The sequence below is a fragment of the Hemicordylus capensis genome, chromosome 2 (genome assembly GCF_027244095.1).
Source record: "Hemicordylus capensis ecotype Gifberg chromosome 2, rHemCap1.1.pri, whole genome shotgun sequence".
Lineage (NCBI taxonomy): Eukaryota > Metazoa > Chordata > Lepidosauria > Squamata > Cordylidae > Hemicordylus > Hemicordylus capensis.
Window position 1 is genome coordinate 257,136,110 of NC_069658.1, and position 22,543 is coordinate 257,158,652.

Genomic DNA, 22,543 nt, shown 5'->3' on the forward strand with positions numbered 1-22,543 from the left:
GCTAGGGTAGCAGGGGCTACAGAATGGGATTCAGGATGCTTGTATATGATTGTGTGTTCTTAATCCTTCTGGATCATGGGATTTTGCTGTCAGCTGCCTTGCACTTTTACTACCACCACTACCATGAGTATTTATATAGCACTTTTCAACAAATTTCCAAAATGGTTTACATAGAAAAATAAATACTAAATGAGATGGTGCGCTGTAAAGGGCTCACGATATAAAAACCAATGAAAGACAGGCCCCAGCAACAGCCATTGGAGTGACGCTATGCTAGGTTTGGATAGGGCCAGTTACTCTCCCCTTGCTAAATATAAGTGAGAATCACCACTGAAAGGTGCCTCTTTGCCCAGTTAGCAGGGGTTTATTCACATGCAATCCTTTACGTGCCTCTTCTTCATGTTGCAAAGATGAGGCGTGTCTCTCCACTCCTAACCTTCCTAATTGGCTGTTTCTAAGAGCCTTGATGTGAATAAATTCTTCTTCTTAACCCCTCCCACCACAACATCTGCTTGGAAGAGTCCTTTGCTGTGGAGCTAAGCTGGATACTTCTTAGGCTCCCTGTAATTTTCTATTCATATTCCTCACTTCTTCCCTCATTTGTAAAATTGATCAAGATGAACAAGTTTCTTCTCCTGAGCTTTTCTGTTCTGCTCTTCTGCACAGTTGGTAAGTGCCAAGTTTTAAAGGGAAGGGCAGGGGAAGAATTTCATTTTTTTCCTGGAAAGGTTTCCATGGATATTTAGCTGGAAGGACTGTATTAACCGCACCTGTATTTGGCAGGTGGGATCACTTTTCGGGGCCAGGTCAGACTAGTAGTAGGAAGTGTGGATGCTGGTGCTCTTCCCTCTCTCCATCTCATTTATCCCCTCTAGGTCAGCTGGAAGTAATTCTGACAATAGGTGGCTCAGGTTTGCATTTCTGATCCCCACCATGGTGGCTTGGCAAAGTAATCACTAAAACATTGTCCTTAGTATAGTGTATCTGTGTATGCATATTTGTTCCTAAGGGAATACCAGAGGATTGCTATGGGAAAGAGGGGCAGTGGTTCATCTAAAGGATGCTAAAATTTCATCTTGTCATACTGGAGAAGACTTTTCTAATAGGTTTATCTTGTGCTTTTCATTTACAGGCAGGTCCAGTAGAGTGTTACATGAGTAAAAATCTCATTTTTGGCAGGGTCATGTCTACATTAGGTGATATGAAATAGAATTTCATAGTTGAAGGTTTTCTAGTCCAACCCCTTGCTCCATGCAGGAAACTGCTACAGCATCCTTGACAGATGGCTGCCCAGCCTCTGAAAATCTCTAGCAAAGGGGAGCCCACTAATATACAAGACACACTATTGTACTATCAAGAACCAGGTGCCACTGTTAGGATGTTTCTCATAATGTCTATCCTGGATCTCCTTCCTTGTAATTTCAATCCTTTGGTTTTAGTCCTGCCCTCAGGAGCAACAAAGAATAAGTCCACTCCTATCTGACAGGCCTCCGGATATTTGAAGAAAGTCTTCATTTCTTTGCTTAGTCTTCTTCTCCAGGCTAAACATACCTAGCTCCTTTATATCCTCATCGGTTTATAGACCCCACATTAAATCAGGGTCTAGTCCATGATTTTCAGGGATTTTGGATGTTGCACCAAATCACTCACTATTCTTTTATCCTGTGAAATTGGGTGGAGTGCATTTGATTTGTTCAATTATAGAGGAAATGAGGAAGGGTTGCAATAAGAAAAATATTGGTGGGGGGGGGGGTTAGGGGGAAAATGGAATACTTGAAACCCACAGACTAGATCATGGGGTCAATGTGGTCTGATATGAGAAGGAAGGCAAGTGTGTCCACACCACACACTTTTCTAGACTGGTGCCATACAAAAGGGTCAGCTTTCAAAAATTTGGCCAACAGATGTGAGCTGTGGCTTCATAGGAACGTAGGATGCTGCCATACACTAAGTCAGACCATTGGTCCATCTAGCTCAGTATTTTCTAAACAGTCTGGCAGCGGCTTCTCCATGATTTCAGGCAGGAATCTCTCTGCCCTAACTGGAGATGCCAGGGAGGGAACTTGGAACTTTGTGCATGCAAACATGCAGGTGCTCTTCCCAGAGCAGCCTCATCCCCAGGGCGGACCCTGCTTAGCAAAGGGGACAATTCATGCTTGCTACCACAAGACCAGCTCTCCTCCCATCATGGCTGTAAGTCCTGTTCCGAGTGTACACTCCCAGCACATGGCTGTTCCGAGTGTACACTCCCAGCACAAGTCGCTAGTTCCCTGCCTTCCATGTCTTCCAAACCTACCAATGTTGGGTTGAAAAGCAGCACTTTCCTCCACCACCCATCTGCCACCTAGCTTCAAATCTTGGTTAGAGGTGGCAGGTGGTGGTGGAGGAAAGTGCTGCGTGGCTACCTGACACTCGTGGGTTCAGAGGACATGGAAGGTGGGGAACTAGTGGGTCATGCTGGGAGCATGTGCTCACTGGGAACTGGTGGCTGGTGGAACCAGGATTGCCACTGTGATGTGTGAAGATGCCCTAAGAGCATGTCAACTGAAGGCCAGTTGAAGAACTATTGATCTAATCATAGAACCCGAAGAAGTAAAGAAATTGGGTTGTCAGGTCAAGACAAAATAGAAACTCCTGTAGTGGTTCATAATACAATGTTTGTTGGATTGATTCTTCTTAGTCAGGAGTAACAGGTTTTACCCACGCACCTAAGCTAATTTCACTTGGTTCAGTTGTGATCTGTAGATAAAAACTTGTTAATCTAACCTAACTTTGGAGTAAGTAAAATAAAAGGGCCAAACTAATAAAATTAACATTCGAGGGACTTGGTTCCTGCCTTCATCAATGAAATCTCAGACTTATTTTTGTTTCATTTTTATAATAAATATAATTGAACTTATTATAAACTATTTTCAAAGGTTAGCTTTTGTAAACATGCTGAAAGTTCCTCATTAGCAGCATGAATGCCATTAATGACTCAGTGTTGACTGTTGCTCAACAGAACAGAACAATCTTTGCTTGCAAACTTGGCTGGGCACATGATCCGAGTCCCAGAGAGAACACTTTAGAGTACCTGGAATTTTTCACCTTTTGAAAGACGTTTATAAAAAGTATTATACTTGAATCTACATAGAAACAGTCATTTGAAACACCTCAGTGTATTTCCCAAATATGTTGGCATGAGTTCACAAACTTGGGTCCCCGGTCGTTGTTGGACTACAACTTCCTTCAAGTGGGTCCCTAGACTAGGGATGTGCAAGCTGGCTCTGAACTGGACTGGTCCAAACCAGTTTGGGAATATACTTATAAAGGGGAATCCAGCGAGGATTCCCCTTTACAAGTATAGAGGGGCATTCCCTATAGTAAGACTGGGGGGGATTAAAGAAAGGGTACTTCATACCTTAGCGGAGAGATGGAGGCAGCAGAAGCATTGGAGATGGCAGGGACATTGGAGGCGGTGGTGGTGGCCTGAACCAAGCACAGCTGTCCCGGGCTGTCCTGCAGGAGGCCCGGGGGTGGGGTTGGAGGAGCCCCCCCCCCACTGCCCACCACCACCTCCAATGTCTTCACCACCTCCACTGCCTCCACTAAGGTATGAAGTACCCTTTCTCTCACCACCCCCGCCAAGCCTTACTAAAGAGAATGCCCCTCCTCACCGGATTCCACTTTACAAGTATATCCCTGAACTGGCCTGCAAACTGGTTTGGTGCAGTTCAGTGGCCAGACCAGACCTGGTTTGGCCAGGCTTGGAACCAGACTGGGCTAGGTCCATTCTAATCTGGTCCAGATTTGGACTGAACTGGCAAAACCAGTTCCATGCACACCCCTACCCCAGACATTGTTGTATAACTCCCCTCATCCACAATAGCCACTGTGGATGTGGATGAGGGGAGTTATACAACAATATCCGGGGACCCATTTTTGAAAACCTGTGTCAACGCATTAAATCCAAATAAATTCTTGACAGAGAATCAGGCACAGACTACCAGCCACTGCTGGACTGATTCTGATGCTTTAGAGCTTGTAAGAGTTAATAGGTGCAATTCCGCCCGCCCCCCACCGCCCCGGAATGCCTAGTGCAGCATGAAACAGTGCCCTACCTAGGAGATCCAACAGTTCAAAATATGATAAAGCAAAACAGGTGTCTTGATTTAATTAAAGGGATTAGTGAGGAGAGGCATATGATAGCAAGCCAGCCAAATGTCTATTTCCCCTGCTTCCATGGCGGCTAGTAGAACATACTCATGTCCTGATATTACATCTTTGCCATGTTTAATTTGCCCCTGGAGAACTGGAAACAGTGGGAAAAGGGCACCAAAAATGATCAAGAGGCTACCTTGCTTACAAAAAAGGGGAAGGCATTGGAGGCTTTTTGTTTAGCCAAAAAAAAAAAAAAAAGACTAAGGATGTGGGGGAGGGAGGCAGATATGATAGCTTTACAAAATGTTTACATGGCATAGAGAAGTGGATAGAGAGCATTTTTTAACTAACCTAATAGCACTAGAATTCAGAGTCATTTAGTGAAATGGATGGCAGTAGATCTAGACCAGACAAGAGAAAGTATTTCTTCACACAATGCTTGAGGAGTCCATTGCCACAAGACCTGGTTATAGCCCTAGCTAGCAACTTTGGATTACACATATAAATGGAGGATAACTCAATAGGGGTGTACAGAATCAGTTCGACTCAAACCCAGTTCGATTTAAACAGCCTGATTGGACAGGTTTGAGCACAAATCGGACACCCCCTCCAAGGGTCCAGTCTGAGTTTGAACCAGATTGCTTGTTGCCCTGCTTGTGGATTTCTCAAAGACACTTGGTTGATCAGTGTTGGAAACAGGATACCTGATTACATGGACATTCTTATGCACTTGAGCAGCACCGTGAGAGTCTAATAAAACACTGAGAATGCCATATGGTGGCATTTCACCAGTCCTCGTGGACTGGTACAACGGGGCCCTTCCCTGCTCATCCAAGCCAGTAACACAGTGTGAAGCATTATTACATCCACTCCCCAGCTTGAGGCAAAATGTGCTTTTTGTTCTTTAGTATTTCATTTAGAGCTAGTTCTGATGTAACACATTGTGCATCCTTGCAACACATGCAAGGATGCTCAGATGTTTGAGGAACATCCCCCATTAAATGCAGCAATTAACATTGCCTTGCTTAATGCCTTCCTAATGGCTGACATGCCGTGTGCCCTTAGGAGTAATGAGCAAGAGCTCCATCCTCACAAGGAGTGAGTTAACTAGCAGTGTATCACTGGGTGGGTGGAAAGGAAGAGATTTTTGCATTTCTCCTCTCCCCACAAAAGTCTGTTTTGCATCCTTGTGGACATATTCTTGGGTACAATATGGGCTTCTGCAGGGAGGGGAAAGAAGCAACTTTTTTGACAAAGTTACTCATCAGAGACTCTTGGAAAAACTTAGCAGTCATGGGATAAGGGGATAAGTACATGTGTGGAATGGTGACTGGTTGAAGGACAGGAAAAAAAGGGTAGGTTTAAATTGAGAGTTTTCACAATGGAGGGAAGTAAGACGTGGGGTCCCCCAGGGATTTGTACTGGGACTGGTGCTTTTAAATTTATTCATAAATGATCTAGAAGTTAGGGTAAGGAGCGAGGTGGACAAATTTGCAGATGACACCAAACCTTTTAGGGTAGTGAAATCCAAAACAGATTATGAGGTGCTCCAAAAGGATCTTTCCAAACTGGGTGGGTGGGTGACAAAATGGCAAATGCACTTCAGTGTTGGCAAGTGTAAAGTGAGACACATTGGGACAAAAAACCTCACCTTCAAATATATGTTGATGGGATCTGAGCTGTTGGTGACTGACCAGTAGAGGGATCTTGGGGTCATGGTGGGTAGGTTGTTGAAAGTGTCAGCTGTGAAAAAGGCCAATTCCATGCTAGGGATAATTAGGAAGGGGATTGAAAATAAAACTGCTAATATTATAATGCTCTTATACAAAATGATGTTGCAGCCACACTTGGAGCAGTGCGTACAATTCTGGTCACCACATCTAAAGAAGGACATTGTAGAACTGGAAAAGGTACAGAAGAGAGCAACCAAGATGATCAAGGAACTAGAGTACTTTCCTTATGAGGCAAGGCTACAACACTTGGGCTTTTTAGTTTAGAAAAAAAGACTACTGAAGGGAGACATAATAGAGGTCTATAAAATCATGCATGGTGTGGAGAAAGTGGATAGAGATAAATTTCTTTTTCTCTCACGCAACACTGGAACCATGGGTCATCCCTTGAAATTGATTGCTAGGAAATTTAGGACAAACGGAGGTACTTTTTCACACGATGCATGATCAACTTGTGGAATTCCCTGCCACATGATGTGGTGACAGTCAACAACCTGGATGGCTTTAAGAGGGGTTTGGATAACTTCATGGAGGACAGGTAGCTACTCAGTGGCTTCTAGTTGGAGGGCTATAGGTCACTTCCAGCCTCAGAGGCAGGATGCCTCTGAATACCAGTTGCAGGAGAGTAACAGCAGGAGAGAGGGCATACCCTCAACTCCTGCCTGTAGGCTTCCAGCAACATCTGGTGGGCCACTATGTGAAAAAGGATGCTGGACTATATGAGCCTTGGGCCTGATCCAGCAGGGCTATTCTTATGTTCCCTTTTGTCTTTGTTCCAAGGAAGCTGCAAAGGAAACCTCAGTGCAGTTAGTGTAGTCACTCCTTGTGAGGGCGAGGCTCTTTCTCTGTCCCCCTAAGACTGCACAACATGGCAGCCAATGTCATCAATTTTTAGCCCCACATGTCAGAGCCTTTGTGTCCTATCTGTTTTGGACGCAGTTTGGAGTTTGGATTCTTTTTTAAAATTAAAAATATAGAACAACATAATCAATTTTTCTTGATGTTTCTAATGTGGGTCAGTCTATTAGCCCACTCTAGAAGCAAAGGAAAGAATGGATTGATTTATTGTTTATCTATTTGCATAACTGACCAAAAGTGTTTTACCAATTGTGTTGTTTTTACTTTTGATGACACACCTCAGGGCAGCTTTGGAATGTGCTAAATAAGATACAAGATGGGTATGTAACTTCTATACACATTTCCCACATGAAACTGTGACACTTCATATTCTCCTTCAATAAAGGGGTTGGTTGTTCTTTAATTTCTCAACACTGTGTGTGTGTGTGTGTGTGTGTGTGTGTGTGTGTGTGTGTTTGAATGAGAGAATTTCACCTTAAATGTCATTGGAATATGTTGAATCACTTAGACATGGCAAAAACTCTTATTTAACAACACAGTTGCTATGTTAGGCTAATGCAGCAGTTGAGAATATTTTAATTTCTCTTGTTTACCTTTTGGGGCTTCCATTCAGGTAGGAAAAGTTGGATATAGATACTTTAAATGAATAGATGAATGAATGAATACAGAAGATTTCCAAATACTGGTACCACCTCAATTTCTGGTCAAAGGTAGAAATCGCTGACAGGAGAACTGTGTTAGTCTTGATTGATTATTGATTGATTAAGTGCCATCAAGCCGGTGTTGACTCTTAGCGACCACATAGATAGATTCTCTCCAGAATGATCTGTCTCCAACTTGGCCTTGAAGGTCCTCTTCTTCTCTTTCCTTCAACTTTCCCCAACATTATGGACTTCTGAAGGGAGCTGGGTTTTCGCATAATGTGTCTGAAGTAAGATAATTTGAGCCTGGTCATTTGTGTCTCGAGTGAAAATTCTGGATTGATTTGTTCTATGATCCATTTGTTTGTTTTCCTGGCTGTCCACCATGGTATCCTCAAAAGTCTTCTCTAGCACCAAAGTTCAAAAGCATCAATACTTTTTCTATCTTGCTTCTTCAAAGTCCAGCTTTTGCATCCATAGAGTGTCACAGGGAAAACGACTGTCCGAACAATTCTAATCTGTGTAGGTGTTGACACGTCACGGCATCTAAATATCCTTTGCAAGGCCTTCATTGCAACCCTACCAAGTGCTAGTCTATGGCATATTTCTTGATTGCTGGATCCTTTACTGTTGATGGTTGATCCTAAAAGGCAGAAGCTATCTACCACTTCAATGTCTTCACTATCAGTCCTGAGGCTGGTTGCTGTGCCCATTGTCATTAGTTTAGTCTTCTTTATATTTAGTCATAGTCCCATTTTTTCACTGTGCTCCTTGACTTTCATTACTAAAACTCACATACTCAGCTATCAGAGTGGTGTCATCAACATAGCACAAGCTATTGATGTTTCTTCCTCCAACTTTAAAACCATGCTCATCTTCTTCCAATCCAGCTTTTCTCAGTATATGTTGAGCATATAAATTGAATAAATAAAGAGAAATTATACAGCCTTGCCTTACTCCTTTGCCGATACTCCTTTCCTGTCACAATATATGTGTTATGGTTTTAAATAGTTGTAACTGCTTTAATTGATTATTTATTCTAATCAGTTTTGCTTTTTAAAATTGATGTGAACCACCTAGAATCATTTGGGTTGTATGGTCTAGATATGCAATTCATGGTGGTGGTGTTGGATATGGAACTCTCTGAAGCTAGCACCCAGTTGTCTTCCATGATGGCATCCTAGATATAATAGATCTAATTCTTGCTTTGGAAGCACTGTCTGTCATATGCCTGGAGTAGGGATGGAACCAAAATTTCTCCAAATTGAAATATGAAAAAGAATTTCAGGGTTCCTCTCAAGGGGAAATATCAGAGGATTTTCTCAGACCATTCCTCCACAGCCCTGGCCTTGAAGCATTGACTTGCTGATTGCTAACTGAAAACCCTCATTCTAGAACTCCAGACCTAAGTGCCACTTATCCTGAACACAGAAAACCATAAATGGGAATAAATCAAAACTAAAGCACTCAGAAGAGTTAAACACACACACACACACACACACACACAGAGGCTGTCTTCAAATGTAACATGGAACTGGAGGTCCAATGGACCTGCGGGTCCACGCACCCACTCCCTCTGCTCTCCTATCCGTATTTGGACGTTCAGGGGAGCTGCCTCTCTGCAGTCAGTGAGACTGCAGAGAAGTCGGGGAGCTGGCTATGCGGGCTTCCTTATTGACAGAAGGACATGCCTGACAGCCAGTTGGGCCAGAATGAGGGGGGAGCTTCCTCCCTCAACTTCAGTTCTGTGGGCCTCAATCTGCAGTGCCAGCATTTGGATATAATGCTGGTGCCGCAGAAATGGATTTTGCAGTGGAACATAGGAAGCGGCCATATACTTAGACAGACCATCGGTCCATCTAGCTCAATATTGTCTACACAGACTGGCAGTGGCTTCTCCAAGGTTGCAGGCAGGAATCTCTCTCAGCCTTATCTTGGAGAAGCCAGGGAGGGAACTTAAAACCTCCTGCTCTTCCCAGAGCGCAGGGGCGTAATGATAGGGGGGCAGGCAGGGCACGTGCCCTGGGCGCCACTTTGGTGGGTCACATGGGGGGGTGCCAAAAAGTGCCACGACCCCCCGATCCCCCTGGATCGCACGGCGGTGGCGGGCGGCGGCGGATTGTCATCGTGTGCCCCATGGCTTGTGGCGGCGTGGGAGTGAGCACGGCGGCGGCTGGCGGGGGCGGATCGCGCGGTGGTGGCGGGCGGTGGTGGCGGGAGTGAGCGCGGCGGTGGCGGGTGGTGGTGGATCGCAGAGTGCTGCAGAGCGACGCAGAGGCCTGCCGTCTGGCCCGGTGTTGCTTCCCAACTGCACAGGCGCGCCTGCACAGTTCATAGAATGAACTGCGCAGGCGTGCCTCGCAGTTGGGAAGCGACGCCGGGCCAGACAGCAGGCCTCGGCATCGCTCTGCTGCACTCGGTGATCCGCCACTGCCCGTTGCCGCGCTCACTCCTGCCGCCGCCGCCCGCCACCGCCGTGCTCACTCCCACGCCACCACAAGCCATGGGGCACATGATGACGATCTGCCACCTCCCGCCACCGCTGCGCTCACTTCCACGCCGCCACAAGCCATGGGGCACACGATGACGATCCACCGCCACGCGATCCGCTGCCGCCCGCCGCCTCCGTGCTCACTCCGGCCAGGGCGCAGGTATGTGGGGGGGGGCGCAATTTCAGGGGCAGAGCTTGCCCTGGGTGCCGTTTTCTCCACCTACGCCTCTGCCAGAGCGGGTCTATCCCCTAAGGGGAATATCTTCAAGTGCTCACACATCAAGGCTCCCATTCATATGCAACCAGGACAGACCCTGCTTAGCTAAGGGGACAAGTCATGCTTGCTACCACAAGACCAGCTCTCCCCAGTGGTGATATCCCAGTCTGAACTGAAGGTTCAGATTGGAGCTAGGAGAGGGAAACCGCAGGTTCCTTTCCTCCACAAACTCAATTTTTCCAAATGTGGACGTGCAGATGAGGAAACCAGAGGTGAAGGGACTTCCAGTTTTCTGTTATTTCTGGATTCAGCCAGAGAATGTCTCTAAAGCCCAAACTGTTACAGTGACCAAAGAGAATTGAACAGGAGAGGACAGAATTTGGAGATATATACCTCTCCCCTGAGGTGTGAACATTGATACCAATCCTGCCAAGGTGCGGGGATCCTTGCACCACATACATGGGCTTAAGCTCCAAAAAGTTCTGAATATTGCTCTGTGCAGACATAACATAATCTATATGTGTCACAGAGACTGCCAAGAAGCATATTTATTTTTATTACCCAAAACTGGTGGAGCATGTAGATTCTTCAGAAGCTTTGCTTCATGTCGAGCTAGTCCAAAGCTGTATGACTTTGGTTTGGATGGTAGGCATAGCTCAAAGTTGGTGCTCTGGACTCTTTCCCCAGAATACCATGCTTTGTCTGAAGGAGCAGTGGAAAATGGGTTTTGGGAGAGCTTTTGTGACATGTTTCTAAACATCCTTCTAGTTCTATGGAACATGTGAATTTGGGTGATCTGGATTGTTCAGTGTTCCAGTCCCTCTCCTCAGAATATCATTTCTTGCCTGGAACAGGCACTTCTGTCCAGTTCAACTGGACCCGTGAATTTGACAGATCTGTATGCTTCAAAAAATGATATTCCAGTTCCTTTCCCAGGAGTAGTGTTCCCTCTAACAGAGATTCTCAGATGTTGTTCACTACAACTCCAAGCATCCCCAGGTACAATGGCCTTTGTCTGGGGATTATGGGAGTTGTAGTCCACAACATCTGGGAATTCCTGTTAAAGGGAACACTGCCCAGGAATACCATTTTTTTTGTTTTGCTCAAACATGGATTTTGTAGAAGTAACTCCCTGCATAACTCCCAACTAGTCCAATGACATTTGCAAATGTCCCTGATGTCCTGCTAGTAAGCTTCCCACATGCTTGCTCTTTATTTAATAGATTGTTATGCTGCTCTTTCTCCAATGAGATTATCCCGTTCTTATCTCTGTCCATTTTTATACTCACAACATCCCTGTGAGGTAGTTGAGGTGAGAAATATTTATGTATTTATTTAGTTAGTTTATTGAATCTATATACCATCTAATATAGAAATCGCTAGGCGGTGTACAGAATTAAAACATAATATCTATATAATGTGTGTCCAGGATTTGGCGGCGGAACTCTTGCAACACGCTGTGAGAGTTCCAGCAAGAGGCCCGGTGGAGTGAGGAGGGAGGAGGTGAGGGGGACGAAAGTGGTGATGGCGGGCAGGCCGGCAGGTGGGTGGAGGAGGGTGGGAGAGAAAAGCGGCGGTGGCGGGTGGGCAGGGGGGAGAGAAAAGTGATGGTGGGTGGGAAGGGGGGAGACAAAAGCAGTGGGCGGGCAGAGGGGGGGAAAGAAAAAAATGGCGGGTGGGCGGAGGGGGAGAGAAAAAAACGGCAGTAGTGGAGCCCTTTTTGGCCGCCCGCTGCCCGGTGAGGCTCTGTGTGAGGGGAGGAATGGGAAGGGAGGAGGGCTAGAGAGCGCAGTGCTGGAGGGAAGGGGAAGAGAGGAGAGACCAGGGGCCGGGGCACGAGGGAGAGGGAGGAGGAAACAGATGGCCCCAAAGCACTGCACAGATGCTCTGTGTGGGGTCAGCTAGTAAAACATTTAAAATTCATAAAAAGATAAAAATAATAGATAAAAACACATTAAAATTTAAAAATTTGGTTTCAGTTAAAAGCCTGGGAAAATAGGTATGTTTTCAGGGTCCTCCTAAAAACAAACAGAGAAGGAAATGCTCTTATTTCAATAGGGAGTGAGTTCCAAAGCCCTGGAGCAGCCACAGAGAAGGTCCAGTCTCGGGTTGCCACCAAACAGGTTGTGGCAAATAGTGACTAATATGACAAATGTGATGGATATTTATATACTGCTTCTCAAAAAAAGTTCCCAAAGCAGTTTACATAGATATGAATACATAAATTGGCTTCCTGTCTCTAAAGGGCTCCCAATCTAAAAAAATAAAAATAAAAATAGGAACACCAGCAATATTCCCAATGATCAGCTCTTGTTCCCATCCATATTAAAGCCACCAGTGGAGGGGAATGGAGGACACAGACTCCTAGGGGCAGTGGATTCTTACGAGCAGCCAGACACCCAATGGTGTCACAAGTGGTGTCTAAGCACACCCATCCCCTTCACTCACTCTTCCACCAAGTGGCTGAAAAGCACAAAGGCTTGGTTTGATATCTCAAAGGGATCACATAGGAGTCTGGACGTAGTGCACCTTGAGTTTGAACCATAATGATGCCCCTCCCTCCCCCCTCCCTCCCTTCCCAAACTTTATATATATTTTTTGGCCAGCAGGGAGCAGGGTGGAGTAATCTTTGAACACTGCTCTGAATGATCACTGCTCTGAATGCTCTTGTAAAACCTTGCCCGTCTCTCTGCTTCTTTCCTGCAGCGCAAGGCCTCGTCTGCAAAGTTTGCAAATTCAAAGTTGGCAAACTCTGTTTCGCTTCTGAAGATCCCTGCAAAGCTGACTACGGTCAATATTGCGAATCAACTAAAGTTTATACAGGTACAGTAAGGGTAAAAAGAGATATTATTAATGTTGAAATATATCATTTTAATTAAGGGTGCTGTGATAGCTCCATGTCAGGGACAGGGTGTGTTCCACATGTACGCAGCTCTGCTCCAAGCTCTACCCGGGTGACTTACTCAGCTCCTCCCTGATTCAGGATGGATTTTCTTTTCTTTCTTTTTTCTTATAAGAACATAAGAACATCTTAAAACACACTTTTTAAAGGAGGCTTTTTAATGCTCCATTATAATTTTGTTATATCTGGTACGTTCTTCAGCTTTTTATTATTTTCAGTTTTAATTTGAACCTAATAATTGTGGTTTTTAATTTTAATCTTAAAAATTTTTTTTTAGTTAATTTCACTACTTTTATTGTATCTGTGTCTATCTTATTGTTGTGAGCCACCCCAAGCAGTAGTGCACTGGAGAGGTGGGGGATAATTCCCCCCCCAATAAATAAATAAATAAATAATAAAGTCCTGTTTGATAAGGCCAAAGGCTTATCTAGTCTAGGGATGTGCACGGAACCGCAGAGCTGCGGTCCAGCCCTGGGGTGGGGGTTCCTTTAAGGGCGGGGGGAGAGTGTACTTACCCCTTCCGCCACATTCCCCCCGCCGGCGCGCGGATTTTAGTAAGCATTTGGGGCGGCAGGGTACTTCCCTGCCACCTCTTCCCCCGGTTGTCAGCAAAAGGCTTCAGAAAGCCTTTTGCATGTGTGCACATCACGCGTATGCGTCACATCTCCACGTCACATGCGCACGCACATAGAGGAAACATGATGCACGTGCGCAACATGCACACATGCAAAAGGCTTTCTGAAGCCTTTTGCTGATGACTGGGGGAAGGGGCAGCAAGGAGGTACACTGCCACCCCAAATGCTTACCAAAATACGCGCGCTGGCAGGGGAAAAGCAGCAGGAGGGGTAAGTACACCCTCCCCCTGCCCTTAAAGGAACCCCCACCCCAGCGTAGAGCCGCCGAAGTGCCCCATGTCCGGACCGGTCCGGAGGCCTTTAGAATGGTCTCTGGACCGGTACGTACACATCACTAATCTAGTCCAGCATCCTCTTTCACACAGCGGTCCACCAGATGTGCTAGGAATCTCCGCTTTCATACTCAAGCAACTGTGGAAAGGGGAACTCCGATGATGAAAAATAACCATCGCTTACATTGCAGTGTGTGTACATACAAATGTAGAATTCCTTATTAAAACTGATTTTGTCAATGACTGGGAAAGAAATTGGTGGATTAAAAAACCATGCATAGTTGTGTAAAGAGCAGGACTTTGGGATGAGAGTGAGAACTAATCTGAATGTAAAAGCCCTATTCGATGGCTGACATACTGAGAAAAATTACTCAAAGCAGTCCCATTGAAATAAAAAGGGCATGTTCAGAAATTATTAACTTGTCCTTCTAATTTCAGTGGGACTACTTTGAATAATTTCCCTCAGTATGTCAGCCACTGGTTGAACTGCCCATGTATCATAAGAATTTTGTTTGTAGTAATAAGGACTACTACTACTGCTACTGCATGTAATGCATATTTACATACTACCTTTGAGACAAAGTTCTCAAAGTGGTTTGTGTAGACAAATAAATTAAAAATAAATAAGATGGCTCCCTGTCCCCATAGGGCTCACAGTCTAAAAAGTAACGCAAGGGAGACGATACCAGCTGGAGATATGCTGTTTGGGGGTTGGATAAGGGCAGCTGATCCCAGCCCCCCGCTAAATGTAAGAGAATCACCACTTCAGAAGGTGCCTCTTCGTTCAGTTAGTAGGACTTAAAGGACTATGGTCTTTATTTAAAGAAATGAAAAGTAGAAATTTTCTGGGGGTCTTGTAGGACCCGAACTAGCAGGAGAAATGGGCCATTTTCTCATACTTTATGTAAACAGCACTGAGTACTTTTTTGTTGTTGAAAAGCAGTATGAAATTAATAAATTAATAATAATAATAATAATAATAATACAAACATCTGCCACACAATACACCAGATATAACTGTAGTCGAGAAGAAAGAAAAACAAGTTAAAATAATAGACATAGCAATACCAGGTGATAGCAGAATAGAAGAAAAAGAAATAGAAAAAAAATCACCAAATACAAAGATCTACAAATTGAAATTGAAAGGCTGTGGCAGAAAAAGACCCTAATAATCCCAGTGGTAATTGGCGCCCTAGGTGCTGTTCCAAAAGACCTTGAAGAGCACCTCAACACCATAGGGGCCACAGAAATCACCATCAGCCAGTTACAAAAAGCAGCTTTACTGGGAACAGCCTATATTCTGCGACGATATCTATAACAACTGACAATAAAATTCTGGCATCCTAGGTCCTTGGGAAGGACTCGATGTCTGGATAAAACAAACCAGTCAATAACACCTGTCTGACTGTGTAAACAAGAAATAATAATAATAAAAATAGTAACCACCATACCAGATTGTGCCTTACATGGCAACCTATGAGAATGGTACCACAGACCAGTGGTAGAACATGGGTGGTAGAGCATCAATGTTGCATACCAAAGGCCTCAGGTTCAATCCTTGCCATCTCTAGGTTGGGCTGGAAAAGATCCCAGTCTGAAATCCTGCAGAGCCAGTGCCAGTCATGTTGACAATGCTGAACTAAATGGACCAATGGTCTGACTCTATAAGGCAGCCTGGCAGAAGAACGGCAAGGCCAAAGTTATGCAGAGCTGATTGCTTAAAATGATAGGTTGTTGTAGCTGCTGCTGCAAAAATGCAAACATGGAGAGGGGCAGTATCTGAAATGGGGCTGCAGTATGGGTGGAGTGGAATTAACCTTTCCCTTCATATTGATTCCCCAATTACAGTCCATTTGCTCCACATCCAAAGCCACATTTTGTCCTGCTAGAGAAAACTTGCAAGGAACAAAATTCTTGCAAATAGAAAACTAGCCTTTCAGGAAGAAAGGTTCTGGTTTTCTCCTTTAATGTAGGGCGGTATCCAAAAAATGTGATGCCCCCACCTGCAGCCAGAAGTGACAGTCTACCCTATTCCTTCATTTTCCAACATTGGTAGACCAAAGTGTAGAGAAATCAAGTAGTGCACATACTAGCTCCCTGACATCTAGCTTCTAGAGAAGCTGCCAAGTGAAGTAGCTCGTATGGTGGAGGTACAAGAATTCACATCTCACACTTCTTATCCCTTTCTTTTTTGCTCTCCCACCAGGTCACTTGATGCTCTTCTCAAAGCATGGCTGTGGGAAGATGCCTGAGCTTTGCAACAAGACCGAGCAGAGGGATAATGTCTTTGACATGAGCTACAACCGTACTTGCTGCAATTATGACTTGTGCAATGGGGGCGTGATCAGCAACCCCAGCCTCCCACTCTTAGCTGGACTCAGCTTGGTCTTGGGGTGGTGGCTGACCCATTAACAGTGAAAACCGACCATGAGGCTCTTCTTGTCGTCCTACTCTGAGAGAAAACTAAGAACTTTTTCTTTTGTCCCCTTGACCTTCTGTTCTCTGAAGACCAAGACTTTTTCAGCTCCCCCCCCCTCACAAACACACACACGGAATTCAAACTATATGTCATTTCAATGACCACTTTCCTACATCAACTTGTGAACTTCCAAGTCAAACCCAGCCCACCAGCCATGTAGGGTAGCTACCAGGAGCTCAGTCAACCCCCTGTTTTTCTTGCCTACCTTGGCAAACAGCTGAGAGGCCGCAATGCATAACTGGCAGGTTATGTTTTGCCTTAGTGTGACACAAGGTCTCCATTCATGTCAACTATGTACACCAAGGCCTGTTTTGATGTCACCTTACCCATCATCCACATACCAACCAACTTTTGAAAATCCAAATACAGGAGATAATGGGGTCCCTCCCGCCCCAAAGCCTTCATCTTCCCTCCCTCTAATCAACCAGCAATGAAAGTAAAGCCAAAAAGAAAAGTTGCATGCATCACTGTGTGCATTCATCCAATTCATATTCTGGAATGCATTAAGATGCTCCATATTGTTATGCCTCTACTTCAAAGTCTTATCTGCCTGCATGGTCTTAAATCCCAGCTTTGCAGAAGCTCAGAAGTAGCCAAATTTCTTTTACATAACTTGCAAACTAGATGAGGACTTTGAAGCAAAGGACGATTTGAGTAGAATTTCACATTTGTTCTGAACATCCATCACCCAAAATATAAAGAGAGGTTCGTGTGTTTTCTCTTTTCCATCTTTCCAGGAAATTGATTTTTCCCATCATGAGGCTGACAACTGATCAAATATTGAACTTAAGCTGCTGTCTGGGCACCCAGAATTTTCTAGAAATGGAGGCACCATTGACTGTTGTAAATTCATCTACTGAAATCGAACTTTCTCATTGTTTCATTGGGGGCTTATGTTGCAGCTTATGATGGTCAGCTGGGAAGTCTGAGCATTTATAGCAGAATATGGCTTTGAATGTTAATTCTAGAAACTTGACTTCCTAACTCTACTTTTGAACAGAAGTGTGGAACTAGGTGTTATGAGAACCAATGAGCTGTGACTGTGTTGGGTCTCTTTCTCTGTTTCTTCCTGAAGATATTTAGTGTGACATAATGCATGATGTGTGCTATTATCATGCTGTGAGGTGCCCTGCCTTCAGTTCACATCACGGATCATTGGTATGGGAGTCAAGAAATGCGTAGTGCAGGAACATCCCATCATAAGGCATGCTGTACTAGACATTATCAGGAAAAAGTGTACAGACACACAACAAGGCTATACTCATGACTGTAAGACAGGCGGGCAGGCAGGTGGGTGGGAGGGAAGGCAGGGTGGAACCTACCTCCCCCCTAGACAATCAATGTATGTTCCCTTTGGTGTGCCACCACACGCCAAAAGCAGTGCACATCTCTGGAGACTGGGACATTTTCCGACCTCCGGGAATCCCACAATGCACCATGCAATGAGCGCAGTGCATTGGGAGATTCCCCCCAGAAGCTGAGCACTCTAGGCACCCAACTCTGTGTATGACCAGGCTGTGTGCAGCTAGAGCATACACATGACCTTGGCATCAAGGTTAAGGGCGCACTCACACTCTTGACCCTGGCTAAAGGCCAGAGTCAAAGCAGGGTTAAGCTAGGTTAAATTAGGTGGCAGTCCATGTCAGTTGTAACATCTAGTACTTCAGAACATTTGAGGGAAACATCTGACCCAGTTTATATGGTCTTGTATCCTTGTCATCTCTTCTTTCTCTCCTTTATCATTTAATTTCTGATCTCTCAGTAGGCAGCACAGCAGTTAAAAAGCTAAGACAAATGAAATGGCACCAAACCAAGTGTGGATCTGTTACATCTTCCTTTTTGATGGGTTTTGTGATGAAGTTCAGAGATCACTTCTGTAAAGACCTCTGTGTGTGTGTGTGTGTGTGTGTGTGTGTGTGTGTGTGTGTGTGTGTGTTTGAAAAAAACATTCACATGTATGTAAAAATTAATATAAAACACTTTCTGATGAGCCTCCCCACCACCATATTCTTCTGGGAAAGCACAGAACATAAGAACAGCCCTGCTGGATCAGGCCCAAGGCCCATCTAGTCCAGGACCCTGTTTCACACAGTGGCCCACGAGATGCCACTGGGACTGTTACTCCCCTGCAACAGGTACTCAGAAGCATTCTACCTTTGAGGCTGGAGGTGGCCTATAATCTCTCCGACTAGTAGCCGTTGATAGACCTCTCCTCCATGAAGTTATCCAAACCCCTCTTAAAGCCATCCAGGTTGTTGGCTGTCACATATTTTGTGGCAGAGAATTCCACAAGTTGATTATGCATTGTGTGAAAAAGTTGGCATTCTGGAGAGCTTGTTTTGAAAACGTTTAAAAGTGTGTGTGTTTGTGTTCATTATGTTCATACCACATTGTTTTCATACCACATTTTTCATTTGTTCATACCAGAAATCTGTATTGGTTTTGTATTACTCTAACAGGCATGGCTTCCCTCAAAGAATACTGGGAATTGTAGTTTAGTGAGGTGCTAGAAATTGTGTTAGAAATCCTTAATCTCCCCCCAGAACTATAAATCCTATGGTTCTATAGGAAGGTGAAATAACTGTTAAACTAGCTTAAGTCTGTGGTGCAGATATCCCCTCAGTGCTGGAGAGCTTCTTCTTTTCTGCAGATGACCAGCAAAATTGGCTTTGTTATGACAGGAGCACTGTTGAGGCAATCGTATATTTTTAAAATGCAATTCAAAGAAAATTGCCAGATTCCCTGGGCTACAAAACAGCAGAGAATTTTTGAGGGAAGCCAAGCAACTTTCTTTTAAACAAGTAAAATTAATTTCTCTTGAGGGTTTTGTGCACTATGATTCCAAGTTCTTCCAAATTTCTTGCTTGTATTATGACTAATTACCCTTTGAGTGGCTCTGGTCCATTTGTAGTGCTGAAGTGTGGACTTTATCTAGAGCAAGGCCACATGATCTCCATTTTGTCTGATCTTATTTATCTATGATGAGACAAATAATGGAGTGGATCTAAAAGAAGAGGGGAGTTGAGCTGTGTGTTGCCACCTCTAGCTGAAGGATACCTGCCTTATGTCTGCTGTGCAGTGTTATGCAATATTGTCTTCAGTTTGATTTGCATTGAGAAAGTGGATGTTTCAGAAAGATAAAAGCATATTCAGGGAGAATAAAAATATTTGTAACAAATCCATTATCTTATTTAATGCAGTTTGAGTGCCTAATCATAGCTGCTGTTCTCCATCTCTGTTGCTGCTTGAGAGAGGGCAAATGGGATAGGGAATGCAACCTCCTTCTCAAGGCAAGCTGGCCAACTCTCCCACACAATGGGATGTTTGTTAATATTTATTTTATTTTATTTAACATATTTTTATACCGCCCAAAACTTAGGTCTCTGGGCGGTTTACAACAAGATAAAACATTAAAATATTAATTAAAAGCAAAACAAAACAAAATTTAAAACACAACAATTTAAAAATTTAAAAACAATATTCTAAAACAACATTAAAAACAATCAAAACAGTATCAGTTAAAAGCCTGGGTAAACAGATGTGTCTTTAAAGACTTTTAAAAAATTGTCAGAGATGGGGAGGCTCTTATTTCACTAGGGAGTGCATTCCAAAGCCTCGCGGGGCAGCAATGGAGAAGGCCCATCCCTGAGTAGCCACCAGACAAGCCGGTGGCAAATGCAGATGGACCTCTCCTGATTATCTCAATGGGTGGTGGGGTTCATAGCAAAGAAGACGTTCTCTTAAATACCCAGGGCCTAAGCTGTTTAGGGCTTTATAGGTTATAACTAACACCTTTTATTTTGCCCAGAAACATATCAGCAGCCAGTGTAACTCCTTCAGTACAGGTGTAATATGGTCTCTCCTTGATGACCCAGAGATTAGCCTGGCACAAGCCATTCCCAAAATCCCAAGTACATTCCCAAATTCAGACAGATGACATTCGCCTGTGGATATGTATTTGATGTATACAGGCCACTGGGTGAGAGAAGACCTGGGTTGCCACTTTGCTTATCTGCTAGGCCCCTATGAAGCTGTTCTCACTATCAGTGAGAAGAGCTTCTTTCGGGTCTGCGGGGAGAGCGGGCTTTGCCTTCTCTCCTCACAGACAATCATGTGGCAGCCCCGGGTAGCTGGATCGGCCGCCCACATGACTGCCAGCTCTGTCATGGAGCCGGCAGGGGCTGTGGGCATCGGGGGCCATGTGCACAGGAGCCCAGCCCCCAGCATGGCTGCTGAGCCACCGCCTCCAAGAAATATATATAGGAATTTTCGGTCCGCGAACCCCACAAACTTTGGGGGCGGTCCAGTCTGGGTCCTGACCGAACTGGGGTGTGTGTGTGTGGTTCAACCAATGAACCGTCAACCCCCCAAACCAGAACCAGAAATCCTCAAACCGGTTTGCACATCTCTAAAAGTTTTACCTCAGGAACTTAAGTATTTCTGTCCCTTACAATTGGTCCCCACAGATAACACAGATAATACATATTTTACTATGATTTGTACACTTGTACTTCAGGAATATAATGGTTTCTCCATACATGAATTAAATGTACAAGGAAGTAAATATATTCTTTCACTGCCTTTTATTTTAAAAAAGTGAGAGAAGTCTCCAAAACACACATGGGTTGTGATCTTCTGCATGTTTACTCAGAAGTAAGTTGAATGGAATGGAACTTCCTTTCAAACAAGTGTGCATAAGATTGTAGCCTAACAAACAGGCCACCAACATTTACATGGCAGATCTCATTCTAGAAGAGAAAGAAATAATTAAGAAATAAAAAGGTAACTGAGGGGTAAGAGTGAGGACTTTGAGTTTCTGCAGGAGGGGAAAAAGGTACAGTGGATCAAAGCAGAGCCAACTCTTAGTAATCTCTTACATTCTTTAATTCCAGGTACGAGGCAAAAGCGGCATTTCTCCATTACACTTATCAGTGTCACAACAAATTTCAACGTGTGTATAATGTTGATCTTTTTCAGTTTTGTTGCAATACCAGGCCCCATATTCACTGTAGATACAGTCGTAAGTCATGTAATAGAGCTCATTATCTGTGAGGAAAAAACCACCATGTGAACTGGAAGTTTGTGTTTTAGAAGTGAGAGTGATAGAACATTACAATGGACAGGAGAAGAGATGAAGCAGTGAGCGGCAGGCAACAGGGGATATATAGTTTGGGAATTATAAAGTGAGTGTTAGGGGCCACAAAGAAAAGATTTCAACACCAGGGTTTAGGCAAACACCTCACAATCCATTTGTTTGTTTACTCTAGTCTAGACTAGATCTGCATAACTCTTGAATTTTCAAGCTAAACATAGGCTACACTGACCTCTATAAACCTTGAGATCATCCACACAATCAAAAACTGAGGCTATACACATGCACAGGCAAAACCAGGCAGCGAAAGCCCAGCCCAGTTTTGCTGGTGCATGTGAACCCCCAGGAGCCATGCTGCTCCCAGTGGCAACACAGCAACAAACTCTGGTTGCCAGCTGTTATTATTTATTTATTTAATACACTTCTATACCACCCAAAATGCAAGTTCTCTAGGTGGTTTACAAAACAATAAAAACAGCCAATAAAAGATTAAAACATTTCAGCAATTAAAATTAAAAAGTTCAAACTATTAAAAGACAATTAAAACAGTATCTAATTAAAAGCCTGGGTGAACAAATGCATCACGACTGCCCTTTTAAAAGTTGTAAGAGATGGGGAGGTTCTTATTTCAGCAAGAAGTGGGTTCCAAAGCCTCAGGGCAGCAATGGAGAAGGCCCATCCCTGAGTAGCCACCAGACAAGCTCGTGGCAACTGCAGACAAACCTCTCCAGATGATCTCAATGGGTGGTGTGGTTCATAGCGAAGAAGACATTAAGGCTATTCACACGATAGGAGAAAATCAGGCTAGCGGCAGCTAGCCCGGTTTTCTCCCATCGTGTGAACCACCAGGCTTGACTGCAAGCCCAGTGGTTCTTCAGTGGGTAACCCACTAAACTACCCCGGTGCTTAAACCAGGTTTGCAGAGCAAGTGCTCCGCAAACCTGTTTTTTTTCCATTGTGTGTTGCTGCAGCGCGGCTCTGTGCCACGACAGCTTACAAGTAGATCCCCGACCAGGAGGCTCAAAAGCAGCCTCCCAGCTCAGGGGTCTCTCCAGCATGCCTTGCGCGCTCGTGCAGGGCATGCTG

General features: G+C 44.4%; 1 protein-coding gene across 1 annotated transcript; it reads left to right on the forward strand.

The window, feature by feature from the left end:
* Positions 1–529: 529 nt before the first annotated feature.
* On the forward strand, positions 530–19,514 carry LOC128344589 (lymphocyte antigen 6 complex locus protein G6c-like). The gene is made up of 3 exons (XM_053295048.1): positions 530–669; positions 12,784–12,900; positions 16,093–19,514. Exons 1-3 carry the CDS (start codon positions 618–620, stop codon positions 16,296–16,298), a joined length of 375 nt encoding a protein of 124 aa, XP_053151023.1. The 5' UTR covers positions 530–617; the 3' UTR covers positions 16,299–19,514.
* Positions 19,515–22,543: the final 3,029 nt, after the last annotated feature.

Excerpts from the sequence above, each read along its gene's own strand:
- LOC128344589 (XM_053295048.1), top strand. The coding sequence starts at position 618 with ATGAACAAGTTTCTTCTCCTGAGCTTTTCTGTTCTGCTCTTCTGCACA. Across the intron at positions 670-12,783 it reads TCTGCTCTTCTGCACAGTTG|CGCAAGGCCTCGTCTGCAAA; the intron begins GTAAGTGCCAAG and ends TCTTTCCTGCAG. Across the intron at positions 12,901-16,092 it reads ATCAACTAAAGTTTATACAG|GTCACTTGATGCTCTTCTCA; the intron begins GTACAGTAAGGG and ends CTCTCCCACCAG.